Source organism: Haliotis rubra, unplaced genomic scaffold (assembly GCF_003918875.1).
Source record: "Haliotis rubra isolate DU_JTF1 unplaced genomic scaffold, ASM391887v1 Scf17, whole genome shotgun sequence".
NCBI lineage: Eukaryota > Metazoa > Mollusca > Gastropoda > Lepetellida > Haliotidae > Haliotis > Haliotis rubra.
The window spans coordinates 3,908,087-3,933,660 of record NW_025765669.1 but is presented as its reverse complement, the minus strand read 5'-3'; the positions used below and the strand labels follow the sequence as shown (position 1 = coordinate 3,933,660).

Genomic DNA, 25,574 nt, shown 5'->3' with positions numbered 1-25,574 from the left:
AGAAATAGTCAAAACGTAATGCAAACACAAATGAGTTGTGTAACCTGTGTCATTTAACATATCTTGTGACTAACCACAGTTGTGGTTATCATGCATGTACCTAGGTCTTACTAAGAACCCATGCGACCGATGTATCCAAGGTATCTGTCAGTGCCCTATTCTTGTACCTATTCTAGACGCTTCAAGGAATCCAGGACTTTCAATTTAAACTCTGATTTGCAACTGAAAAATAAAGTGATGCTCAGACTTTATATTTGGAAGGATGATAGAGTGAAGATGAAATGTTCACTACCTCACAAGTTAAACTGTTTGGATATTTGAGTTATACTGAATGTATGCTGGTAATTTGGGTTGAGAAGAACTCTGAGAACTCCTGTGGGGAGACACCTTACATACGACCAATGCTTGTAACAGATTTATCATTACGGAGATCTGTAGATCTGTCTGACAACAGGACATTGAAGGGAGGCATGACTAAGTAACCTTCAACACATTTAAGTAGTCTGAAAGAAAGTAATATTTATCATCCAAAACTGGCTCCCACAGGAGATATTGCTGCATTGAATGACATCACAATGCTTTGCAGACCATTATGACATCATCTGTTTCTATGACATCATTTGTATGACATCATTAATTTCTCTGTAACTGAAGGTGGTTAGCTATACTTTTATATTTGTCATTGCTGTTATTACTGGTTATTACTTACTGAAAAAGAAGTGATAAAGAGTGATAAATAAAATCTCACTATAAAAATATCACATGAAATGGATTCTTACTTATTAATATCGGTGAGTAATGATAAATCGTACTTTATGTTTGCAAGGTGTGGTTTTATTAATGCTATATGAAAGGCAGTATAATTAGTCCAATCTGATGGCAAATCTTGCTTATTACATCATATGCAGGCAAGGTGATGGGATCTCGCTTGAACAGCTTTTATTTCATTTAATAACAATATCTGTATATGCATTGAACTAATTTGGTAGAGCTTATATTTGACTTCGCCTCAAATTCCACGGTACTTGCGATACCCAAACATTCAGGATAAGTGAATTTGGTAGAACACTGTAGTAATGACTTAACTTGTACAGCACTGGACCTCGAATTCAAGGGCATATGGATGATAATCAGGACCTGTAAGAATACTTGAAATGTCTATACTCTCTGGAAATATCGATGTGATATGTGATGTTTTAGTTATGGTGCACTTGTACAGCACATGTTTCACTTTTCACCTTAAATTCAAGTTTGTTTGTGTGGTAGTAAGGACCATAAGAATATTTGAAATATCTCTACAGTCTGGGAATATGAATTCGAGTATGAGACATTTCAACTCTTAAGAAGACAGTTGATGAAAGAACATTTGTAAAATACTAATTTATGTATTCCAGATGTATAGATATATATGTATACTACCTGATGCTACCTTGTAAAAAGGCATTAATGGATACAGATACTTGGAGATTGCTACTGGTGATGGGAACTTGCATTTCGTAACAATAATCAACTGACATTCCACTTACATTCAGTCGAAGTGATTGTGCGTTTGTTACACCCAATTTGCATTATTCCCTTTTTCTGGAATCATTTTAAATCACTTTGTTTTCCTTTTGTTTTAATCTTATCTGATCGTTTTTAGAATAATCAATATAATAACAATCATTTTAATTTTTTAGTGATGAGTTGAACAAGTAACTCCCCAACAAGATGAACAATTTTGCAATTATAAGTTTTAGAATGATGTTTTTAATACTCAATCTCTGATCTTTTGTCCTCGTACCCTCATGTAATGAACTTTTGATTAAGCCTGATATTATGGTGATCCAATGTTAACAGTTTTGAGGCAATAAAGCTACTTTCCTGAGAACATGCTATTCAGAACTTATTTATTTTTCCAAGTATTTTATTTCAGTATTTATCATCAGAGATGAAGTGTTTATGGTGATTGTGTTTGTTGGTTACAGCTGGTTTTGATGGTTCTGATTCACCACGTCCCTCGCCACGCCCACCTCCTCGACCGAAAACTTCAGGAGTACCAAGGTTGGGTATCAACAACTCAGCACTGAGCTCCAAAGCAGAGACTCCCAATGTGAAAAAGAGGCATCGGAGAGCGAAAAGTGGAGGGATTAAAAATATTGATCCTAGTCAAGGAGATGGTAAGTGTGTGGATGCAGGTCTGTGGAATTTATGGCCAAAATAGTGTGGAATTCATTTGGAATTCATTTAGGGATTGGGTGTTAGAGCTGTAAAGCCCATTTTTTGGTGTTCCTGCCATGATATTGCTGGAATATTGGGAAAAGAGGTGTAAAACTTAACTGTCTTTGAGGTGGTGGGGTAGCCTAGTGGTTAATGCTTTTGCTTGTCATGCTGAAAATACAATGTGTGAAGCCCATTCCTGGTGTCCCCACTGTGATATTGCTGGAATATTGCTAAAAGCGGCGTGAAACCACACTCACTCACTCTCACTCACTTTGGGCTTCATTTTCAGATGCGTAGCAAGCCAGTTTTTTCATGTAAGCCCAATAGGTTGCAAAGCTTTATATTTAGATATTATTGACTATTGAGGGCTTGCCCAACAACCATGTGTAAGCCCGGGCCTTTTTTCATAATGGTAGCTACGCCCCTGATTTTGAGTTAATTCAACTACTTAATTCAATTATACTTCATCCTCGAGTTTTGTAACAGGATAACAGATTCTTGTACGCATTTCAGTTGTGTTGTGTATTTTTATTGTTTATCTGTTTCCCAGCCTATATGCTGAAATAAAGTAGCACTGATATTCATTACATTCTTTTCTTCTTCTTTTTCAGATTCTGATGGTTACGAGTTTGTTATAGTTTCTTTAGAAAATAAACAATGGCACTTTGAGGCTGGAAATGGGGAGGTAGGTACACATGTTCAGGTTTTCATGGTACTTGAAATGTACATTCTAACAGTGTATAAAATATAGCCCATCCCATCGTCCTTGATGGTCTATTTTTATGAAGGACAGTCTCTTGAATAAGTAACACTGTCCTTTGGTGGGGGGGAATATTTGAAAAAATAAACTTAACTTGGTTTGAATGAAGAGTTTTAGTTTTGGGACTGGGTATTTTTGTTCTGGACTGGTCACTTTTTTTGCCCAGCCAGTCCATGGACAGGCCACATTTCAAAAATAATTTATGCACTGATTCTAAGCAGCAATTCTGAACTGTTATTTGGTGGGTATTTGATTAATCTTTGCCTGGTAGTTAACTTATCATAATTATTAGGTATAGCTGGAATATTGCTTGGTATAGAATGCTTGGTATAAATCACAAGCAGACTAATAATTATACCTGTGATGAGCCTGAAATTTATATATACCATTGGTCAAGATGACTCAGGCTAGCAGGATAAGCTTGTTTTGAAATTCTTCAGTTTTGAGAAGCTATGATCAGTATATTTTTGTAAGAAAAATGTCATGTTGTTAAAGTTCCTGCCCCATTTTATTTCAGGAAAGAGACGAATGGGTGTGTGCCATCGAGCAGCAAATTCTTACTAGTCTTCAAGGCAATGATAGCTCAAAGTCAAAGGTAATTGGATTAAGTTTATAGTTGAATCATATCACATGGATATTTTGGGAAGATGAACTTTATCACACTATATTGTGTCCATTTCTTAGATGAGTATTAATTCATACAATGTTCTCAGTTCATAATGAAAAACATAGCAATCAGAATGTTGCCTAAAACCACTGGGTCTCTCCTGCCCACTAGCTTGGAAGGCAATAATTATCCCCCGCAATGCGTTTTGCGGGGGGTATTAAAATGGACTCCGTCCGTCCGTCCGTCCATGCACATTTGTCTTTTCCGGAGCAGAACTCTAAAAGCATTCAATATTTCTTCACCAAACTTGGCACATACATTGATCTGGTGGTGTACTGGTGCCTTTTGGCAGTTTTTGAATTCTGAATAAAATATTTTTGGCGTTTCCATGGCAACAAGTTCGACTTAGACTGAAATTGGTGGTAGTGCTCTTTTCCGGAGCTGAACTCTAAAACCATTCAATATTTCTTCACCAAACTTGGCACATAGATAGATCTGGTGGTGTACTGGTGCCTTTTGGTAGTTTTGGAATTCTGAATAAAATATTTTTGGCATTTCCATGGCAACAAATTTGACTTAGACTGAAATTGGTGATTGTGCTCTTTTCCAGAGCTGAACTCTAAATCCGTTCCATATTTCTTCACCAAACTTGGCACATAGATTGGTCTGGTGGTGTACTGGTGCCTTTTGGTAGTTTTGGAATTCTGAATAAAATATTTTTGGCATTTCCATGGCAACAAGTTTGACTTAGACTGAAATTGGTGATTGTGCCCTTTTCCAGAGCTGAACTCTAAAACCGTTCCATATTTCTTCACCAAACTTGGCACATAGGTTGGTATGGCGGTGTACTGGTGCCTTTTGGTAGTTTTGTAATTCTGAATAAAATATTTTTGGCGTTTCCGTGGCAACAAGTTTGACTGAGACTGAAATTGGTGATACTGCTCCTTTCAATGCTCTCCTTCCACTTCTCCTAGGAGATATCGTTTTGCCAGTAGATTTTGTACAATGCCCTGACAATGCTATGACGTCATGAGCTTGATGATGTCACAATGCTGAGACATCGCTGCACTGCAAGTCTAATGGCAGTACTGTGTTCAGAGATGTACATTTTTCATTGAAAACTAAAAAAGAGTGATGTTTTGATGATAAATAGATTCTCACCCTCTTGTCTCCTGATATCAAATATATCAACACTCGTTGATAAAAGTAAAAACATCCTCGGCAAGCCTCGGATATTTGTAACTTTATCAACTCGTGATATATTTGATATCAAAGACACTTGGGTGAGATTCTTTTTATATATGCATTTGCCAGATAGGTGTCTCTATGTATTGTCAGGTAAAATTAAATTGCTTCAAATAATCATGGACTTCAAGTCACTGATAGTCCACATGTTTGAGGCACTCTGATGTTCTGTGAAGAGTTGCATCTGTTTGACCATTGATCATGGGTTCAGATCCTGGTTCGCCCTTAGGTGTGTGGGCACCAAACCAGGGCTTGTTGGTCTCACCTAGGTGGTCACCATCTTAGACATTTATCACTTTTAGATTTCTTTCACATCACACTGACATTGTGTGATGTCTCTGAAATATTTTTCAAACCTGTGAAGATACGGGTTGTTCTTTAGGAACACCTGTTGTAAAGGCTTAAACTAAGCTGATTAGGTTTGCTGATTCAGTTGATGTATTTCATCATATCACATTGGCAAATCACTTGATTGGCTTCCACTGGCCTCTATGTTTATCCCTGGAATCCTCTGTTATGCCTTTATGTGTTATCATCACATTCTTATTCCACCTTACCTTGTTAATTAGTCTTGTTGTATATATATATCACCTGTTCTCTCCCTGTACCATTCACACTTGAAAATGCAAGAACCTGTATCGAAACGTGGTGCTCTAGAATAAAAGAAGTTGTCATCCATATATACTTGTTCTATCTGACTTCCAAAATGCCACTCAAAGAAGTCACTTGATTGTCTGGTCCAGACTCAATTATTTACAGATCGCCGCCATATTGATGGAAAATGGCTGAGTTAAAGAAACTAGCGAACAAAATACTTTGCATGCCAGTGTTGCTCCTCAATCCCTGTGAATTGTGAACAGTTATAAATAAATGGTGATTAGGAATATAGTATGAACGTTTGTTTTACAGGCCTTGACAGATGTAGCAGGGATGCAAGCAATCCGAAATGTGAGGGGAAACAATGCCTGTGCAGACTGTGGCTCTCCAAGTAAGACTTGACACTGTGGATGCATGTTGTCACCTGTCAGTTGGTACTGGATTTTCCACTTCATGCGTTAAGGGACAAAATGGCTGCTGTCAAACTAAGTGTGTACAATATCAAGGTCACATCCAGATGAGATACATTTCCATGATTACCTGCTGGTGACTGACAGTTAATGGAGTCATGTGAAGATAGGTTGCTTTGCTGCTTTCCACTGTCTGCAACAGACAGAAACCAATTGTTCGGGAAGCTGTTCACTTGTCACACCCATTTCTGGTGTCCCCCGCCGTGATGTTGCTGGAATATTGCTAAAAGCGGCGTATAACCAAAGTCAGTCAGTCACGTGTCACAGGACACACATGTTCTAGGTATGACAGCACCTTACCCATGCTTTAGTACTTGACCAAAGTGGTAAAAGTCTGAGACGCTTTCTTCCCAATGTAATCGGATATGATTTCATATACCCTGAATACTGTCCCAAGGGGTGTTAAGCCCAACTCACTCACTATAGATATGTGTTGGGGAAGTAGGGTAGCCTAGTGGTTAAAGCGTTCGCTCGTCACGCCGAAGACCTAAGTTCGATTCCCCACATGGGTACAATGTGTGAAGCTCATTTCTGGTGTCCCCGCCATGATATTGCTGGAATATTGCTAAAAGCGGCGTAAAACTAAACTCACTCACTCACTATAGATCAGTACCAACATTATGTTGTCATTTACCTGCAATACCACAGCTTTTCAATATGAATTATTCCGGTTTGATCAGTGGGAGTATCTGTGTTTGAGAGAGTATCTGATTGACTGGTAGTGGCACTGACAGTGTGGCACCAATGTTTGTATGACTGGACCTCTGTTTCAGACCCTGACTGGGCTAGTATTAACATGGGAGCTCTGATCTGTATAGAGTGTTCTGGCATCCACCGCAACCTAGGAACTCACATCTCCAAAGTTAGATCTCTGGACTTGGATGAATGGCCGTAAGTGCACTGAGTGCAACAATTCTTTTTCAGAAGAAGTCCTCCTTACAAAACAAAACACGTGAGGTGCGAGGTTGTTGGCTAGAGTTACCTGTTCTTGCCGGTAGGGGGCCCCTCAGGGGCCCTATAGGGGTGGTCTCACAAGACAAAACATGTTTTGTTTTGTAAATATTTTTATTAAAATATAGTTACAACTGTCGTAGGCTTTTTAAAATGGACATTTGAATGCTTATATGTACCCCAAGAAGGACTTTCTTCAAAGAATTCATAACCTCCACAGGTTTGTATAAGTTTAATATAGTGAAAGGTAGAATCAAACTTTATCAACATTGAATGAAAAATACTGACATTTTAAATCAATCCGAATGGTGATTTACTAATTAATTCTTATCTGTAACTGCAACAGATGTATTGTAATTAATGTGAAAGATATTGTTATAATTTATAAATAAAAAATGATATAATTTGGAATTGGTTGTACATGTGGTCTTAACTATTGGTTTGTAAAAATATGAAAAGTTATATGCAGCTTTGAGGAATCTATTTGGCATCCGAGGACATTACTTAAATGTTATTATGTCTTTGTCTATTTATCCATTCAAGTATGTTTCATTTGTTGCTAGGCCGGAGGTGACGAAGGTGATGACTGCTATTGGCAATAGTACGGTCAACTCTGTATGGGAAGCTAGTGCTGGTGCTAAGGAGAGGACCAAGCCTACCCAGTCCTCCCCTAGGTAACACCCCCACAGGCTCATTGTTAATACCCTTGGGGTCTCTGGGCAGGTCTACAATATGCTTTGCATGTCATAAGAGTAGCCGACCTGTGAAGATCTGGGTTAGAATTAGTTCTCAGCAACACATGCTTGTCCTAAGAGGCTACTAGTGAGATCGGGTGGTCAGACTCGCTGACTTGGTTGACACATGCCATCATATCCCAAATGTGTAGATTGATGCTCATGATGTTGATCACTGGATTGCCTGGTCCAAACTTGATTATTTACAGTCCGCTGCAATATAGCTGGAATATTCTGAGTGCTGCGTAAAACTAAACTCACTCACTCAATCGTCTTACAGGTGAACCAAATGGATTGGATCGTTAGGCTTGGTGATTTGGTTGATTACCTTGCATTGGCAGATCTTGGTGGGGGGGTTATGGTGTCAAACCACCCCCCACCCCCTTTTTGAAAATGACTTAAGACCACATTGAAGATATCCTTTTTTTCGTTGGCAGAGCCAATTGGGGGGGTCAGGAGGTTCGAACCCCCTGAATCCCCCCTTTCAAAATGTCTGGATCCGCCCATGCATTGTATTGTACTTCAACTGCCTGGCTCGGTGCTCATAATATCAGTCACTGGATTGTCTAGTCCAGCTGTGTTTATTCACAGACTGCTGTCATACAGGTGTGATATTGTGAATTAGGTATTTCAAAACAAACAATGGGTTTAGGTTGTTTCAGCGTGCATCTTAGTAGACAGGGTGTTCTTGCCCTCGCATTGAATGTCAACCACTTAGATGGCTGGCTCAAACTGAATTATTAACTAGTTAATTACACTAAATATTGTAAACAAAAACATGCAACACTTTGTACATGCTTCCCATAAGTCTTGTTGACTGCATAATCATGCTTGCACTATGAACTGCCAATAGATTTGGCTTACTATTCTTTATAAATGTCTAATTTTGAAACGAAAAAGAGTGAAAACATATTTGTAAGTACTTCATTCTAAAGCTTTGGATTAGGACATGCCATGCTTTATTTCAGTGTCAAAAGCATGTTTATCAGTTACTGTGAGTTCTCATTTAATATAAGACACAATTGCTGATGACTGTTTCAGAGATGAGAAGGAGAGATGGGTTAAATCCAAGTATGAACTTAAGGAGCTATTACCACCTCTCCCCTATGTGGATATCCCAGTAAACCAGGTGAGTAGACTGCATCAGATGCATCTTGGAACAAAGCAAAGATGTGCCAAAGTACAAACTGAACATGTTCATTGGTGGTCCTCATAATTGCGAATATTACATTGTTATAAGCTAGTCTCAGGAATTGAGATTTATTACCTCTGTAGGCGGTCCTCATTAGAAGATGTATTTTGTAAACGTAAAAAATTATTCCCTTGTGCAAACTGTCTGGCAAGATGATTTGAGGTGAGGTGAAGTGGGGTGAGACGTTTGAGGTGAGATGTGAGGTGAAGTGAGACATGGGGTGAGAAGTGTTGAGGTAAGATGTGAGATGTATTGAGGTAAGATGTGATATGTGTTGAGGTATGATGTGAGAAGTGTTGAGGTAAGATGTGAACTGAGGTGACGTGAGATATGAGGTGAAGTGGGGTGAGGTGACGTGAGATATGAGGTGAAGTGGGGTGAGATGTGTTGAGGTAAGATGTGAGATGTGTTGAGGTAAGATGTGAGCTGAGGTGACGTGAGATATGAGGTGAAGTGGGGTGAGGTGACGTGAGATATGAGGTGAAGTGAGGTGACGTGAGATATGAGGTAAAGTGGGGTGAGAAGTGTTGATGTGAGATGTAATGAGGTAAGATGTGAGATGTATTGAGGTAAGATGTGAGCTGAGGTGACGTGTGATATGAGGTGAAGTGAGTTGAGGTGTGAGATGTCTCCTACATTGCATTCAGGATAAATGCACTTACACATCTGCAGGCATATATGCACTAATGTGTTTGCAAGGCTCCTTGGACTAGTGTCCATTTTAAGTGATTAACCACAAAATTGAGCATGAATCCCTCACCCATCATTTTGCCACCAGCATAGGTTTTAAAGACTTAATTCAGTACAATTCACTGTGGACGCTCTGTGACTTTTGTTTTACAGCAACTGATTGATGCTTTGGTCCGCGAAGATATCCGAAATATTGTCATAATCCTGGGTCATGGTCAGCCAGACGACATCAATGCCCCATACAGTAAAGACGATGGCCGAACAGCACTTCATATAGCTGCAGCACTGGGAAATGTAGTCTTTGTGCAATTGTTGCTGTGGGTAAGTGGAACAATACGATGGAAGTTTCAGTGGCAATATATTAAAAGAAGTTACATGATGTATGAATATGTTGCTTATTATTGACACAAGTCTATATCTTTTATATCAAAAGAAATAAGGATGAGATTCTATTTATATGTAAAATTTATAATGTAAAATTATTCTGTTAAAGTTATCACACTGTTAACAGTGTGTTAAAAAGTACTCATAACCAGATTCAGTGGCGGATAACGGATGTCATTTGATCGTAATCCCTAGTAACCAAAGCGAAGCACTGTGATGCTATTTTGTTGTAGCAGTGTCTCTTGTGAAATAGGGGGCGGTGGGGTAGCCTAGTGGTTAAAGCGTTGGCTCGTCACGCCGAAGACCCGGGTTCGATTCCCCACATGGGCACAATGTGTTAAGCCCATTTCTGGTGTCACCCGCCATGATATTGCTGGAATATTGCTAAAAGCGGCATAAAACTAAACTCAGTCAGTCAGTCAGTCTTGTGAAATAAAATTTTCAGTGAGAGATGTAGCTGAGCCTGTTAAGTAATGAAAACATTGTATTTAATTTCCAGAATAATGCCAGTGTGAAGGTGGTGGACCACGAAGGCCGGAATGCTCTGTGGTATGCCAAGAGTTCAGGATCCACAGAATGTGTAGAGCTCCTTATTAACAATGGCTGCCCCGAACATCCTACATTGCCGCGGAGGAGGGGCAGTGCTCAGCCCTCGGGCAAAAATGATGTATTTGACAAATTGCCTGCAAGTGTTATTTGAGCAGTTACCACAGACCGAAAAGACACGAGTGTGAAGGGCACAAGCATTGAGTATTCATGGAAACCACACACAAATATCAGTCCCATTGCAGTCCCAGTGCAGTCCCAGTGCGACTTGGTGTTGTCAGTGAGGTTCAGAGGTTATGTCACGTTTCGATACCACTTTGACAGCAGTGATGGCATATGTACGTGAAAGGTGATTAGCTAGATTGCCTTAGTTTGACGTACCAGCCCATAACGCATGTGTGTCAATGTTTCGCTGCTTAGCCCTGTTTCAGTTGCACACTAGTAGAGCAACCAGTGCTAAACGGTTTCACTGCCTTGAGCTGATGTCAGCGTTTAAGTGCAAAGGATGATGGATTGGACGCTACTGCCAATGGAGATCTTCACAATTGAGGTCAAGCTTGAGGAAGGGACATCCTCGTTCAGTGGGATCACTTTTGCCTTCCCAGAATCCCTGACACAAAATGGTGGCTTAGGTTGGGACAATCCAAGGTAACTGCGTGGAAGTTACCGACTACAAGCGTTATAATGTTGTGATAAAGAGACCGTGTAAATTATTCTGTATGGAGATATGCAATCATATCTTGTGACTTCGTATAGGGATTTCTCATGTGTCTGCCCTGGTCACCAGAAGATAGCAGAGCATCTTTGTTTACAGTAGGAGTCGGTGTGGATCTTGTTATCATCGTTTAGTTAGGTAATCATGCTCCATGCCACAAAAAAAAACTCAATTTTTTTTTATTAAGGATTCTGTATTTTCATCACTTCCATTTAATATGCTGTGAAATCATCTAATCACTGTGGCATGAGTAGTAGTGTTTTTCAGTTGTGTTAAGTTACAGAACCAATGAGTTGTGTTAATCTGGTTTAAGTGACGTTTTGATTGTTGGCATTTTTGGTGAAAAGCTTTTCATACTAATGGACAGTTGTGTGGAAACAAGCATTTACGTCAATACATGACACTAATCATATGAATGCATTTTCATGTGACATGTTGAAATTGTTTTTGAAACTATGCTGTTAGTTGAGAGTGCAATATTGATTTTGAGTGGAGGCCAGGGTAGACAACTCTTGTTTTATTTAGGTATTCTTGAAGTGTGCTCATGTTTTATCACAACTTTGGTGTGGAGAACTCTCAATAGTGTCCGTGTATGAAGAAACCGTTTACCTTTCAATTTCTCCATAGTTATTAGTATCCTAGGATAACATTTCAATACTTGTAGTCAAATTACGCCTGGAATTGATATTTCTTTCCAATAAAAGTATACGAACGTAGAAATACTTAGAAGTATGTACTACTTGAAAGAAGTTAAAAAAAACCCTGATTTTCTTCATATGACTATAGTTACCCTGTCATGGCCATTTCAAATGAAAAACAATTAGCGTTCTTAACTTCTTGTGGGTAGTATTATTTATTGGGTGTGATGGCTAATGTAGGAGTTGATCTCTGTGTGTTAAAGGGTTTCCCAAACTGTTGAGAGTCATCTACACCCTGGTACTAATTGTCTTACAACTGTTTCTGCAATATAAGTGCTGGCTGATGTAGATAGTATCTTCCTACAACTAGTTGTCACAGTATTGACCTGTTGGTCTAGGCAGCAGGCTCTGGCTTTTGTTACTTTGTTGATCTTGAATCCTATACCCCTTGTCGGCATTCGACATTTACATTTTCTGTCCTATCATGAAATCCCATTGTCATACAAACCTGTCCAAATTCATTCTCTATTCAATCACGTTAATCTATAGATAGATTGATCTCTTCCCGTTTCAGCATTGTGTTAAAAGTTTGTTATTTGAGCTAATCTGTGCAAAGTATGAAACACCCTGTTTTGTAGTTATTGTTGAAATAGTTATCACTGCTGCATTTCATGTTGATGTTAACCAATCAGATGCATCTCTGAAGCTAGTCACTTAATATACTCTAACAGTCATTACTTAAGCAGGTATATGAAAATGACTAATTAACGATTGCTCAGGTGTTCAACACACTTCTTGACAAGATTGTCATATGTTAGGTTTGTGGCAGTGTCTTTTTATGTGATTTTTACTGTTAACATGTTATCTAATGTTTGAAGCAAGATTTAGTACAGTCACGATTAGGGCATTTGGTGTAGAAACAGACATGGGGCTTGGATGCACTTCAGAATCGTGTGTGCCCCATGCCTGAAACAGTATCAGTGTTATTAGTTTGTAATCAACTATATCATTTATGGACCATTATACAAAGTAGGTAAATATTCTAACTGTAGTCAAATAGACATGACTGAAAGGTCATAGGATAAACTCTTCAATTACCATGGTGAGCTAATAAATAATCATGTGCCCAATCAGATACATTCAGTAATGTGCAGGTATTTTGGAACCTTATCTTTGAAGCACACAAATAACTGATTCTTTAGGTCTGATACATGGAAAGGATATTGAAATAGAAGACCTATTGAATTAACAGCTGCACTTTGGGAAATTGTAGCGAATATATTATCACAGATGAACAAAAGGAGCTGGATGAGACATTACAACAATTTACAAGAGAATTCATCTTTTTTTCTTCTTCTTTTTTTTCACACTTTACTTAATCTATAGAACATATACCATCCAAAACAAGTAGGGGATATTGGATTTACAAGATTGATAAAATGCAAATGATGAAGCCAAGGAGGAAACAGATGATGAAGGGAAATTCAGAAAATGTGACAATTTATTCCATTCCTTTGGAAATGTGTCATCTGTGTGGATATATAATACTTTTCTCATATGCATTGGCATTGGTTAGTGGTATACTCACAAAATGGAATATCCCCTACTATTTTTTAATGGTATATTTTTAGATATTTGTTAACCTTTAGCAAGTTGTTGAGATTAGGTTTGTTGGTTTTTTGCAGCATATTGATAGATTGAAGAACACATGCAGTAATTGTTAGTGCTTGCTTAGGAAGCGCCATGGGAGTTGCTTAGTATTTTCTCTAGATAGGTGAGAAATCAAGCAGGTTGGAACTGAATGTATACATTCATTAGATACTTATTTTCATATCTTGTAAATGCAGTAGTGATTGAGTAATGTAAATTAGTTCAGAGAAATTTAAAAGGAAATTCCTTGTGTAAGAGTAGGGCATCGGATTGATAGAAAACAAAACAATAGGGTAGGAATTACTTGGAAATAGAATTGTTGGGACAAGGGACCTATGTTAATCATGGTCATGTTTTCAGTATGACTTTGACTCATGTTCTTGTTAGCTGATGTCCTGTTAAAATGAATTCTAATAACAGGTAGAAAATAGCTTTGTGAATTGTAAATCAAATTATTTTTGAATGGCTTTATCTTTGACGACTTGATTTCCCATGTGCCAAGTGTCTGCTTTTGTCCTGATCTTCCTTCACTGCTAAGCTGCAACATCACTTTAGCCTGGATAGATTGTCATCACCCTCCATGTGTCTCAAGTATGTATTTTATGTCATCAGATTATTAATGTCAACTATTGGAGGTTCTAAACTTCAGAAAACCAGAATCACCTTTTCAGTCATGATTTGTTCATAGGTTGTTTAATTCTGATACTGTTAGGGGTTTAGTAACGTATAAGTTATACATTTGTGGCCACACCAAAATTCCAGGTTTGATTCTTCACATTGGTACATTTAAGTACATTCTTTATATGATGTACTATGATATAGCTGGGAAATTGCCAAGAGCAGCATAAGACTTAACAGTCACTGATTTCCACATGCACTGAGACAATATATAAGAAGAGAACGACAACTGCTCCGCACATCTCATTCATGTGACCTGATCTACTGGTCGAGGCTTGTCTGGAACTACTTCCTGATATCCACAGTACTTCCTGATATGCAAATACAACACATGAAGTAGGGTAGACAACTCTGTAGTATAAAGGGAAGTAACTCTCACATTGACCATGAGTTCCTTAAGTGGCTTTCATTTTCGATAAGCAAATTAGGAAAGAATATAGGGGTAGTTAAAATTGTCATTGCTATTCTGTTAAAAAAATAATAAAGGACTGCCTATTTCTTTCATTTTGCTTTAGTTAATCTGTCAAGTGTATCTGTCTGGTGTTAACTGTATCTAATATGTATTCACATTCTTTAACAATGAGGCAACAACTTAACCTGATTTAGTCATGATGCAATTAAACCACAATTCAAGCTGGAAAATTTATTGAATTATTTCAGTTAGGACTGTACCACTGATTGCAATACCATTGAAAACCATGATGTTCCATCAGATTTCATTCTAGGGTCTCTGATAGAGTAAACCGAGGTACTGAGAATGTATTGAACAATGACATTTAATGGATCCAACTCCCAGAACTAGGTCCTTGCATCCAACATGTTAATGGTCTTCTTTAACAGGAATGGTTTCACCTAAAATTTTCAATTACTGGAAGAAATTTCAAATTAATGTCCTAAGGTTTTCATTGTCAAACATTTTGTAGAAATACATGTGGAACGGGTTATGTTGTTAAGTTTCAGACATTATTATACATTTGCTAGGGACTACACCTTTAACTGAAGATGACTTTGATCCTTAGCAAATGTGGAGTAGGATGTATGGCTTAAGCACATATTTTGTGTTTCTACTTAGAAATGGCTATGCAAAACTACTTTTCTCAGGAAGTTGATTCAAAGGAGGTTTCTTTGTTAAGAAAAACTTTTCATGTGAGGTAAGAAACTGTACATTGAGTTTTTTTCGTAGGTTATGTGTGTACTTAGAGGTTATGGGTACTTTCTGATGCCTGCTGGGAAATTGTTTGACACAATGGTTTTCATTTTAATGATTTCACGTTAATGTAAATCTGGAAAGTTTTGTATGCAGAAAGTACTTTGGAATCTGCAAGTGACATGATCTAAATAGTTGACACATGAGATAGGATAAGTATATAAATATACAATTTATAGTTAAAATTTCCCATTTTGTAAGACAAACAACATACACAAAATGCAAGGTGGCCTATATCCTTTGTTCACTTCCAAACATTGTCACTTCAGGATTATATAGATAATCTTCACATCAGTTTTGTCCTTTATACACATTATTTTTTGTGTCAGTAGTCTAACCAGGAGAATTCTCCAACCTGCCACTAATCTTCAGGCTCAGATCAGGGGCGTAACCTTGTGGTTAAAGCGTTGGCTCGCCACACTGAAGACCCAAGTTTGATTCCCAACATGGGTACAATGTGTAAAACCCATTTCTGGTGTCCCCCGCCATGGTATTGCTGGAATATTGCTAAAAGTGGTGTAAAACCATACTCACGTCACTCTGAGGAGTCAAATCATAAGCAAGCCTGTCTACTTTGTTAGGTTAACGCACTACTCCAGTCAACAAGAACACACATGCAGCTATGGTTTAATACTCAACTGTAACACTTATTATTTCATCACTCCGCTTCCTACATGTATTGGGGCGCTGGGGTAGCCTAGTGGTTAAAGCGTTGGCTCTTCACGCCGAAGACCCGGGTTTGATTCCCCACATGGGTGCAATGTGTGAAGCCCATTTCTGGTATCCCCTGCCGTGATGTTGCTGGAATATTGCTAAAAGCAGCGTAAAACCAAACTCAGTCAGTCACTCCTACATGTATTACATAACATGCTACAGTAGCTTTGTCAGCAGTTTCATCTGGATGTCACAAAACTTATCAGATCCAGTTGAAGCAGTTGTTAATTACTAGCTCTTATTTCATGGCTCAAAACTTTCCAGATTTCTAAGTTAAAAACTTTCCAGATCACTTTAACTTGAACACGTCGTTAGACATTGCTAACTTGCAGTAGGAAAACATTCAGATAATGTCTTGAAGCACAAAATGTATGCACATCTGTTTCTGGTTTAATATAAATGTTAATTTTTAGTATCTTGTATGCTACTTCATGATATCAATTTATCGCCAGTCCTATGAAGTATTTACACAACTGTTGAGTTACTTTGATGATTTCCTGTATGCTCTACCTCCTTTAAAGGCCATTATGACTTTATGCAAATAGTGACACACGGTATCTCTATGTTAAACTTGATCTCAAAGCATCATTTCACGGCTATGCGACACTGAAAATATCTGAAAAAGGAATGTCTTTTCAACTTGGAAAGAGTGTTCTTCTTATTTACTTGTTTGAAGGATATTGCTGACTAGGTGCTGACAATGTTTTTGACACAACTGTGGAACATAAGTGAACCACCAAAATTATCTCCCTTGCAAGCACATAGCTAGAGTTGTTTCCCTTTGATCATGTGTCAACCCTAATGTATAACTTTATTATTCACCATCATCATACATTTGTTGTCATTTATTCTAATTAAGTTATATCCAGGTTATCAACAACATTTATTTCATTCATGTTAGTGTATAGTAGATCCATGAGAAGTCCTATTTATTTGTATGCCATTTGTGGAGACTGGCAAAACTGCAGTGCAATTGTTATTGAGATGCTAAAATATTTTGTTCGTCCGTATGTACATAACATGAGCTGTTCTTAGCTTACAGCAGTCCTAGATGTACATAGATCTTAGTATGGCTATAATTTTAGACTAATTTCTTTTCTTTTTTTTCGTCCTTTTTGTTTTTTTGGAATTTAAGAAATTGGGAACCAGCTGCTTCCTAGATCTCATTTTCTCCCACTGATAGCTACGCTGCAGTTTGGTGCCATATTGAAAAATGGCATTTAGAAGCAAATGGTGATTATAAACGTCTATATGTGACACTACTCTGTCACTTGTGTTTAACTTACACTACAGTATATGTGTGCCAAACTTTCATTTATAAGTATAACCTAATATTAGACCCGTAGTTTCTACTAAACATGGTAAGTGAAATAAGCTTGAATTAAATATAATTACAAAAATGTGACAGGTCAGGCTATGCCAAGTATTTTTTTTTTTTGGTTATATTTTCCTAAAGACAACCTGTATAATAGGAAAATGATGCGATTCTTATGAACAAATAATCAATTTGTTGTGGCCTTATGTGTTTGAAAGGAAGGGATCATACTTCAACATCACATAGAAAACAATAGCAAGTGTGGTCTGTGCTCGAAGTTTGTGCTAGTAAGGTTGTATTTTCACTGTCAAATAGAAATGTAATTGCTAAAATAAATATCGACTAATAATGTCTAATCTATTGTTCAAAATTAAAGCTTTCAGTATTTGCTGATATTCAGGACCTGCAAAGTAGGTTTCCAGTCTTTAGATGCTTGAGGTAAACCTTATATCCTTGCTCACAATAAATCATATCAGTCGTTGTTCGTTATATTTCTATGCATACCCTTGCAAAACTTACTTGATTTTTAAACTTTCCCAGTAAAGTCTGTACTTTTTAAATCATGTTTATCCATATTTTACCTATCTTGTTTTATTATTATAATGATTATTATTACGACAGTCTGTCTTTCCTGTGCTGCATGAAAGGAACGATGTGATGATTGTTTTGAATCCCATTTCAAGCATTAACCATGCATTGCTTAGGGTCATATTTGATGTTTAAAGATTATTTTGATCGACTGACTTACATTGAGGAAAGGGCATGTGGGTTTGTTTTTTGGGGTTGTTTTTTTTTTTTTCTTTTATGATTTAAATATTTTACAGTTCATATTCTATTGTAAAATTCTTATTTTAGACTGCATCAAATCTGAATTGTACAAAGTTGTACATTTGCCATGTGTGTTGTACTTAAGTTCCTGACATTGTACATCTTCTGAAGACACTATTAACATAAATATACTTCTTTATCTCTGTCCTCCAAGCTCTTTGATGTTTTATCAGCTGATTTTAGAAGCATGTACAAAGACTTGTATTCCTGTGAGATTTCGCTACTTGGGCGGGGCCACATCTTTAACAGTCCGTCATCTGTACCCACAATGCTTTGACCGAAAAACAGTTGACGTCATCTGAAAGCTTTCTACATGTTGGACTGTGGACGTCAACTTGTGTAGATATTTTATACAACCAGGGGCTGATGTACAAATAAACAATACAACAAAGTGGATAACAGGGAGTGTTTTGTTTTTTCTCTGACATACAGGGTGGTACTGTGTCAGAACTATGTCTGCGTAAGATGACACGCTGAATACTGAAACCTGGGGTTACTCCAGGGCGGCGATGTAGTAACCTAGTGGCTGCATTGTTCACTCCTCACAGTACCGACCTGGGTTTGATTCCTTGCATGCGTACAATGGGTGAAGCCCATTTCTGGTGTCCCCTGCGGTGATTTTGCTGGAATATTGCTAAAAGTGGTATAATACTATACTCTCTCTATTCAGTGGGGCAGTGGGGTAGCCTAGTGGTTAAAGCGTTGGCTCGCCATGCCATGCCGAAGACCCAGGTTCGAATCCCCACATGGGTACAATGTGTGAAGCCCATTTCTGGTGTCCCCAGCCGTAATGTTGCTGGAGCATTGCTAAAAGCGGCGTAAAACCAAACTCAGTCAGTCAATCTCAGTCTATTCCAGTGAGTGAGATTTAGTTTTACACCACTTTTAGCAATATTCCAGCAATATCATGGCGGGGGACACCAGAAATGGGAATCAGGCATTGTACCCATGTGGGGAATCGAACCCGGATCTTCGGCGTGAGGGGCGATACGCCTTAACCACTAGGCTACCCCACCGCCCTCTCTATTCCAGGGTGATTGGGAAGCCTAATGGTCAAGGCACTGCAAACTGACTCAGCGACCTGTGTCTGATGCTGTGCCAGTCGTGGCGTCCTTTAACTGTAATATTGCTAGTGCAGCTTTAGAAGTTCTGAAAAATGTGTTGGGGTAGCATAGTGGTTCGATTCCCCACATGGGTACATTGTGTGAAACTCATTTCTGTTGTTCCTTGCCATGATATTGCTGGATTATTGCTAAATATTGCTAAAAGCGGTGTAATATCTCGCTCGCTCGCTCACTCACTCACTCACTCACTCTGAAAAAGTTTCCTTTGTCCTGTCAGTGTTACTCAGTGCCCACTTGCACAAAGTGATCTTAGTGTTACAATGATCGTAAGCCAATGTTTAAGTATGGGAGTTAGTACTAAGCACTTTGTGGAATGGCTCCCTGGTTCTGACAATCCTCAAATCATTCTCGTCAGGCACTTTGTGGAATGGCTCCCCGATTCTGACAATCCTCAAATCATTCTCGTCGGGGATAACCACCTTCATATTTTTACTAGTCCTCAATTTATTAGTCTTTGGCTACAGCAATTTCAAAGGCTCGTTCGGCATGTCTGTTCTGGATGATTTTATCCATGAATGGCACATAAAACTGTAAATAATTGAGTCTGGGCCGACAATCTAGCCATCAGACGCATGAGCGTTAATCTATGCAATTGGGAACCGATGACATGTGTCTACCGGCAAGCCAGAGCATCTGATGTCATTAGTCGCCTCTTACGACAAGCGTGGCTTGCTGAAGATCAATTCTAAGCCAGATCTTCATGAGTCTTCATACATCTGTATGTCATATACAAGTTATAGTAACAAACATGTTCACATAGATTTATTGTAGAAAATACACGACTTGTATCACATTCAATAATTACAAAGTATTAGATGTACATCATATGGTAGACAGTAGCTAATAGTTAATTATACAGACACTACAAATGATCAGTAATGACATAAATACCAGCTGCCACTGTTCTGAAGATGATCCTCAACATGTCTCTACAGATAGACTGCAGCTGTTTCATGAACAAACACTTGCAGTCATGACTCGGAGACACCGTCATTGGTAATGACATAAACTGTCAGACAAACTGCTTCAAAATATAACTGCCATTTATTAACTGATACAACCGTTACCTTCTGAGTAGAGCAAAATATTTACAAAAGTCGCATGCAACATCGCTGCAATGCTCGACATCGCCATTTCCATTGAGTTTCAGATGAAGCCTTTCTAGGTGCTGAGGAGTTGAAAATGTAAGAGCTTAGATGAATTGATAACACTTACGCTCAGGATTGTTTCACAAAGCAATTACGTTTGTAGCACTACAACTTCAAAGTAAAACTGATTATAAAACAGTTGATCTTCAGAGTAGAACAAAATATTTATAGAAGTCTCAATCAACATCACTGTAATACTTGACATAGTAATTATGTGAATATCTTCCAGTTTTCTGTGCTTATCAGTTACTTGTCCGTTTTAGATTAAACCTTTCTGGTTGCAGAGGAGTTGAAAATGTAAAAGCTAACAATGGGATGAAAATTCTTTGGCACAAGTTTTTTTCGCTAAGCAAATCGAATTGTAGCACTACAACTGTCGTATATGTATATTATAGTAGTTACAACCTTAGTCGTAGAACTACAATCGCTTTGTAAAACTGTAAAAAGAAAACATTGAAGTATTCAGACAGGTTTCCTGGGAGAGCCCTGATTACTTATACTGTTGGAATATTGCTGACTAATCAATATTCACGATCTCGCTATCTAGTATTGAACACATTTTGAAGATTGACCAATGAATGAGTATGATAAATGTCCTGAGTGTCAACTGTGGAAAAATAGATCTTAATCATTTGTTGAACAAAATACATTGTAGTATTCATCTACATCCAACATAAGTGCACACTTCTATCAGATCACTCCAACAGGCCGGGTTCTGCAACAATACACTTTGCTGCAATCTGACGGTTTTAGAAAATTTAAGTCACAATACGATGCCTGGAAACTTGTTATGGTTGCCCTGTACAGTAGCGAAAAGTTTGACGAGATCACACATAATTTCGACAATTTCAAAAACATTGATTTTCATTTTCTTCTACTTATATCTGAAAAATCTTGTAACATGTAACAAGTTATCATTTTAACATGCATCATAAAGATTCAGAAAGCTTTTCACTTGCCACAAAATGTCTTTGAGAAGACGGCACATTGTACACAAAAATAAACTCATGAAATGGTCTCACTTAACATCCTTTGCAAAGGGTTATCTTTTTGTCGTTTGACATGGATACCAATTGGTTTGAGTGTGTTAAACACTGCGATATTAACAGTATTTCAGTCATATGGGAAGTCGGAAGGCACAACAGTAGTCAACATTTGTTACTTCAATGAAAGATACTACCATGGAAAGAAATCAAGGATTGCAATCATGTGAACCTGGGATTCAAGCCCATGTTCAGCAGATCCTAGCATGGCTAAGGGACATAACTCTCCAACTGCTGGGCTATCCCATGTGATGACAAACTGATGCTGATGTCTTTAGATCTCAGGACTTCTGGTAATGTCTTGCAAATCAATGCCGTTTGTGAGATGAGTTGGACATGGCTTTGAATAGTAAGATAGTGGGGAGGAGAGCCCAACTCTTAAGATTTTGGTGAAAGACATGCAGTCACATAGCAGATAAAAAGTTATCACAATCTCAAATTACATTGTATCTACTTCATGATTCGCACATACAGTACTCCTATATCTGTATAATGGTACAAGATATTATCAAGAGCTTGCCTCAGAATCTAAAACCTTATCTTGAAATATTGTTTAGTCAAGAAGTGGCACAGGCGTATGTCTGAATGACTTGTTTTACACATTTAGGGGAAAACTAGGTAATATTCTCAGGGAGTAGACCAGAGAGTGTTCTGTAAAAAAATTTAGTTCAACAAATACTGAAAAAACAACTTGCTTCAAGTGTAATAATACTATTTGAAAGCAGGACATGTCCTGAACAAAATGTGTTGTGAAAAAAATAATCCAAGACTGACTGAGTTTGGTTTTACGCCGCTTTTAGCAATATTCCAGCAACATCACGGCGGGGAACACCAGAAATGGGCTTCACACATTGTGCCCATGTGGGGATTCGAACCCGGGTCTTGGGCGTGACAAGCCAACGCTTTAACCATTAGGCTACCCCACCGCCCCAATAATCCAAGAAACACATTGAAGCAGAAAACAATAATAGAATATTACAAGGAGGGCCCCTTAGAAGACATGAATATATAAGTGATATTAATGAGGTGATCATTTGACACATGATGTATGAAGCATATATACTACTCAGAATAAGTATTCACAAGTGAAAACCTGTTGCAAAACCAACCACCCATACCCACATACCAAGAAATAATAGGGTGCTCTTGACTTGTTTTGGGTAGTATACATAGCTGAGGGGCAACCAGTCTGACCATACATGTCTATGAACAATCGATTTACAAAACATGAAAGATATAAATAGAAATTCAATAAATACAGCATACAGTAAATACTTAAGATACACTTGGAAACGAGGGCCTAGATTTTCGAAGCTATCTTAGCTCTAAGATAGTCGTAAGTGCCATACATTAACATTAACTTATGACTCTTAGCGCTAAGAGAGCTTCGAAAATGTAGGCCCAGGGCCTAGATTTTGAAGCTCTCTTAGCGCTAAGATAGTCGTAAATTAATATTGATGTATGGCACTTACGACTATCTTAGTGCTAAGAGAGCTTCGAAAATCTAGGCCCAGGTATTGTCCTGGGTGTAGATTTTCAAAGCTCTCTTAGTGTTAAGATGGTCGTAAGTGCCATACATTAACATTAACTTACGACTATCTTAGCTCTAAGAGAACTTTGAAAATCTAGGCCCATTGTATTACTCATCTGCTTCATAGGGGTAGGCAAGCTTTAAACATATAAATTATATTTCATAATTTAGCTGGAGTTGCTATTGCACATTTGGACATTCGTCCTGTAAAAAAATCAGAAAACAAAGTAGTCTGATAACAACAAAATATTACATGTGAATATTTAAAGCATAAATATTTCGCATCATACATCAAGATTATTATTTGACTGTGTGTCATGCTGATAACATTTACTTCTTGTATTTCCCAATCGGCAAACGTAATAATGAATAATTATTACGCAAGTTTTGTAAAATCTGATGACACACATGTAAGTGTAATAATTGTACATAACCAATTATATCCTTTAGTAACCCTTTTGAGATCCCCTTTGGAAGAAAGTACTGATCACAACCACCTTGTCAGAAAACCACAATTGCCAACATTGTTTTCATTGTGACATCATTCTGACCTTATGTCACAGTAAGACTTGAATGACGTCAACATTTCCATCCAGATGACATATATATTACACTGGTGTTTGTGAAGTGATGTGCACTACATACTCGATAATCTCCAGGTTACACGTTCTGATAAATCTCCGGAACGTATACCCTGGAGATTACCAAGGATGTGTGCACTAGTGCAAATTCGAGTTTTATGAACTTTTTGAGATTATTTATAACCCTATGGGTAATCAATAACATTTCAGCATCCCATTGTCAATGTGTTAAAATACTTCCCCTTCCAACTACCCACTTTGAAAGATGCAAACAATATTAATCTCTATTAATTGAAGTATTTGCTTTGATTACAAATCTAAACATTTAAGATAACATAAAATGTTTATGTCTGTGGTGAATGATATTAATAAATATATTAATATTAGTTTTGGAAACTATAAGCAACTAGTACCCAACTGGAGTGAGGAGTGCACCTTCACTGTAAACATACAAATTAGTAAACAGTTTATTTAGTGAGAAGAATAAAAAACAATATCCTTCTTAATACAAAACACCGATCATACACTTCATCTAATAGTCACTGTCACAGGAACAAACAATTGTAGCTGTTTGCTTAAAACGTCAGCATATACTATTGTTTGGTATTCGCCATTGTCAATACTTACATGATTGTATGCACTATCTGCCTCCATCACCCATGAATGCATTAGGTCAATATGCACATAGTCTATATTTTAAACCGACAAATGAAGTTCTGATTTAAGCAGTGTGTACAACCCAATGAGCTCTCAGATTACAAATTTTACATTGCACAATGAAGGACAACGATGAACAACTTCTGTATTACTGACTGACTGAGTTTAGTTTTACGCCACCTTTTAGCAATATTCCAGCAACATCACAGCGGGGGACACCAGAAATGGGCTTCAAACAATGTACCCATGTGGGGATTCGAACACGGGTCTTCAGCGTGACGAGCCACCGCTTTAACCACTAGGCTACCCCACCGCCCACTTCTGTTTTACAATTGCTTGATAATGGTGTCATGTTTTGGTAGTGTTTGGACAAAGCACATCACAGACTTACTTTATTTACAGACCAAACCTAGATGAACTGCTTTATCACATATACATTCATCTTTTGCAAAAACACCCTTCGCGATATTGTGGTCTCAGTTAAATTGCTTCGTAATCAAGGACTCCCAAGTCTTTTTCACTTCACTTCTCAAACTGTAAATCAACAAATCCGCACTGAAACTAGTGTCATTCAGTATGTATGGTAATAAATAGTGTCCATTGTATATCCGTTAGTTATGGGATTTTAATAAACATTCATTGTTTTCTTGCTAATCACTTGAACACCTGTGAAACATCGCCCTAACTTTTAAAGGACAGCTTTCTCATAAAGACGTGCCATCATCCGAGTAGTTACTACGTTTGTGTGACACTACTGTCCAACATGATAATGATCCGTAGATTTTCCTGGACTCAACACTTTTGTCATTCATGTCATTGGATTGGTTTAAATTCAGTCCCATTTTCATTCAATAATAGTGAGTGAGTGAGTTATGTTTTACGCCGCTTTTAGCAATATTCCAGCAATATCACGGCGGGGACACCAGAAAATGGGCTTCACACATTGTACCCATGTGGGGAATCGACCCTGGCCTTCGGCGTGACGAGCGAACGCTTTAACCACTAAGCTACCCTACCGCCCCTCATTCAATAATATCTGTGTTTACAGTGTGTGAGATGGCATGCTCACTTCGCCTCATTCTATACATGGGGCGGTGGGGTAGCCTAGTGGTTAAAGAGTTCACTCATCACGCCGAAGACCCAGGTTCGATTCCCCACATGGGTACAATGTGTGAAGCTCATTTCTGGTGTCCCCCGCCGTGATATTGCTGGAATATTGCTAAAAGCGGCGTAAAACCAAACTCACTCACTCACTCATTCTATACGAAAGGTCCAATGTACAATAGAGGAACATAGTGTATATCAAACCATCAGTACCAATCACATTTCAGGAATACACATGGTCTACTTGCTGACATCACATATGT

General features: G+C 38.0%; 1 protein-coding gene across 7 annotated transcripts in view; it reads left to right on the top strand.

Moving 5' to 3' along the window:
- Positions 1 to 18,519, top strand: part of LOC124272488 (arf-GAP with GTPase, ANK repeat and PH domain-containing protein 1-like) — an 88,215-nt gene extending 69,696 nt beyond the window's left edge. For 6 of the 7 annotated variants that reach the window (XM_046707684.1, XM_046707682.1, XM_046707680.1 and 3 more), the window contains 9 exons: positions 1,968 to 2,159; positions 2,814 to 2,887; positions 3,480 to 3,557; positions 5,724 to 5,802; positions 6,655 to 6,772; positions 7,396 to 7,506; positions 8,608 to 8,695; positions 9,602 to 9,769; positions 10,332 to 18,519. In XM_046707684.1, the coding sequence (XP_046563640.1) occupies positions 1,968 to 2,159; positions 2,814 to 2,887; positions 3,480 to 3,557; positions 5,724 to 5,802; positions 6,655 to 6,772; positions 7,396 to 7,506; positions 8,608 to 8,695; positions 9,602 to 9,769; positions 10,332 to 10,532 (1,109 nt within the window). In that variant the 3' untranslated portion in view covers positions 10,533 to 18,519. The remainder of the gene's footprint in view (positions 1 to 1,967; positions 2,160 to 2,813; positions 2,888 to 3,479; positions 3,558 to 5,723; positions 5,803 to 6,654; positions 6,773 to 7,395; positions 7,507 to 8,607; positions 8,696 to 9,601; positions 9,770 to 10,331) is intronic. The other variant, XM_046707678.1, reaches the window with a different exon arrangement.
- The last annotated feature ends 7,055 nt before the right edge of the window (positions 18,520 to 25,574 follow it).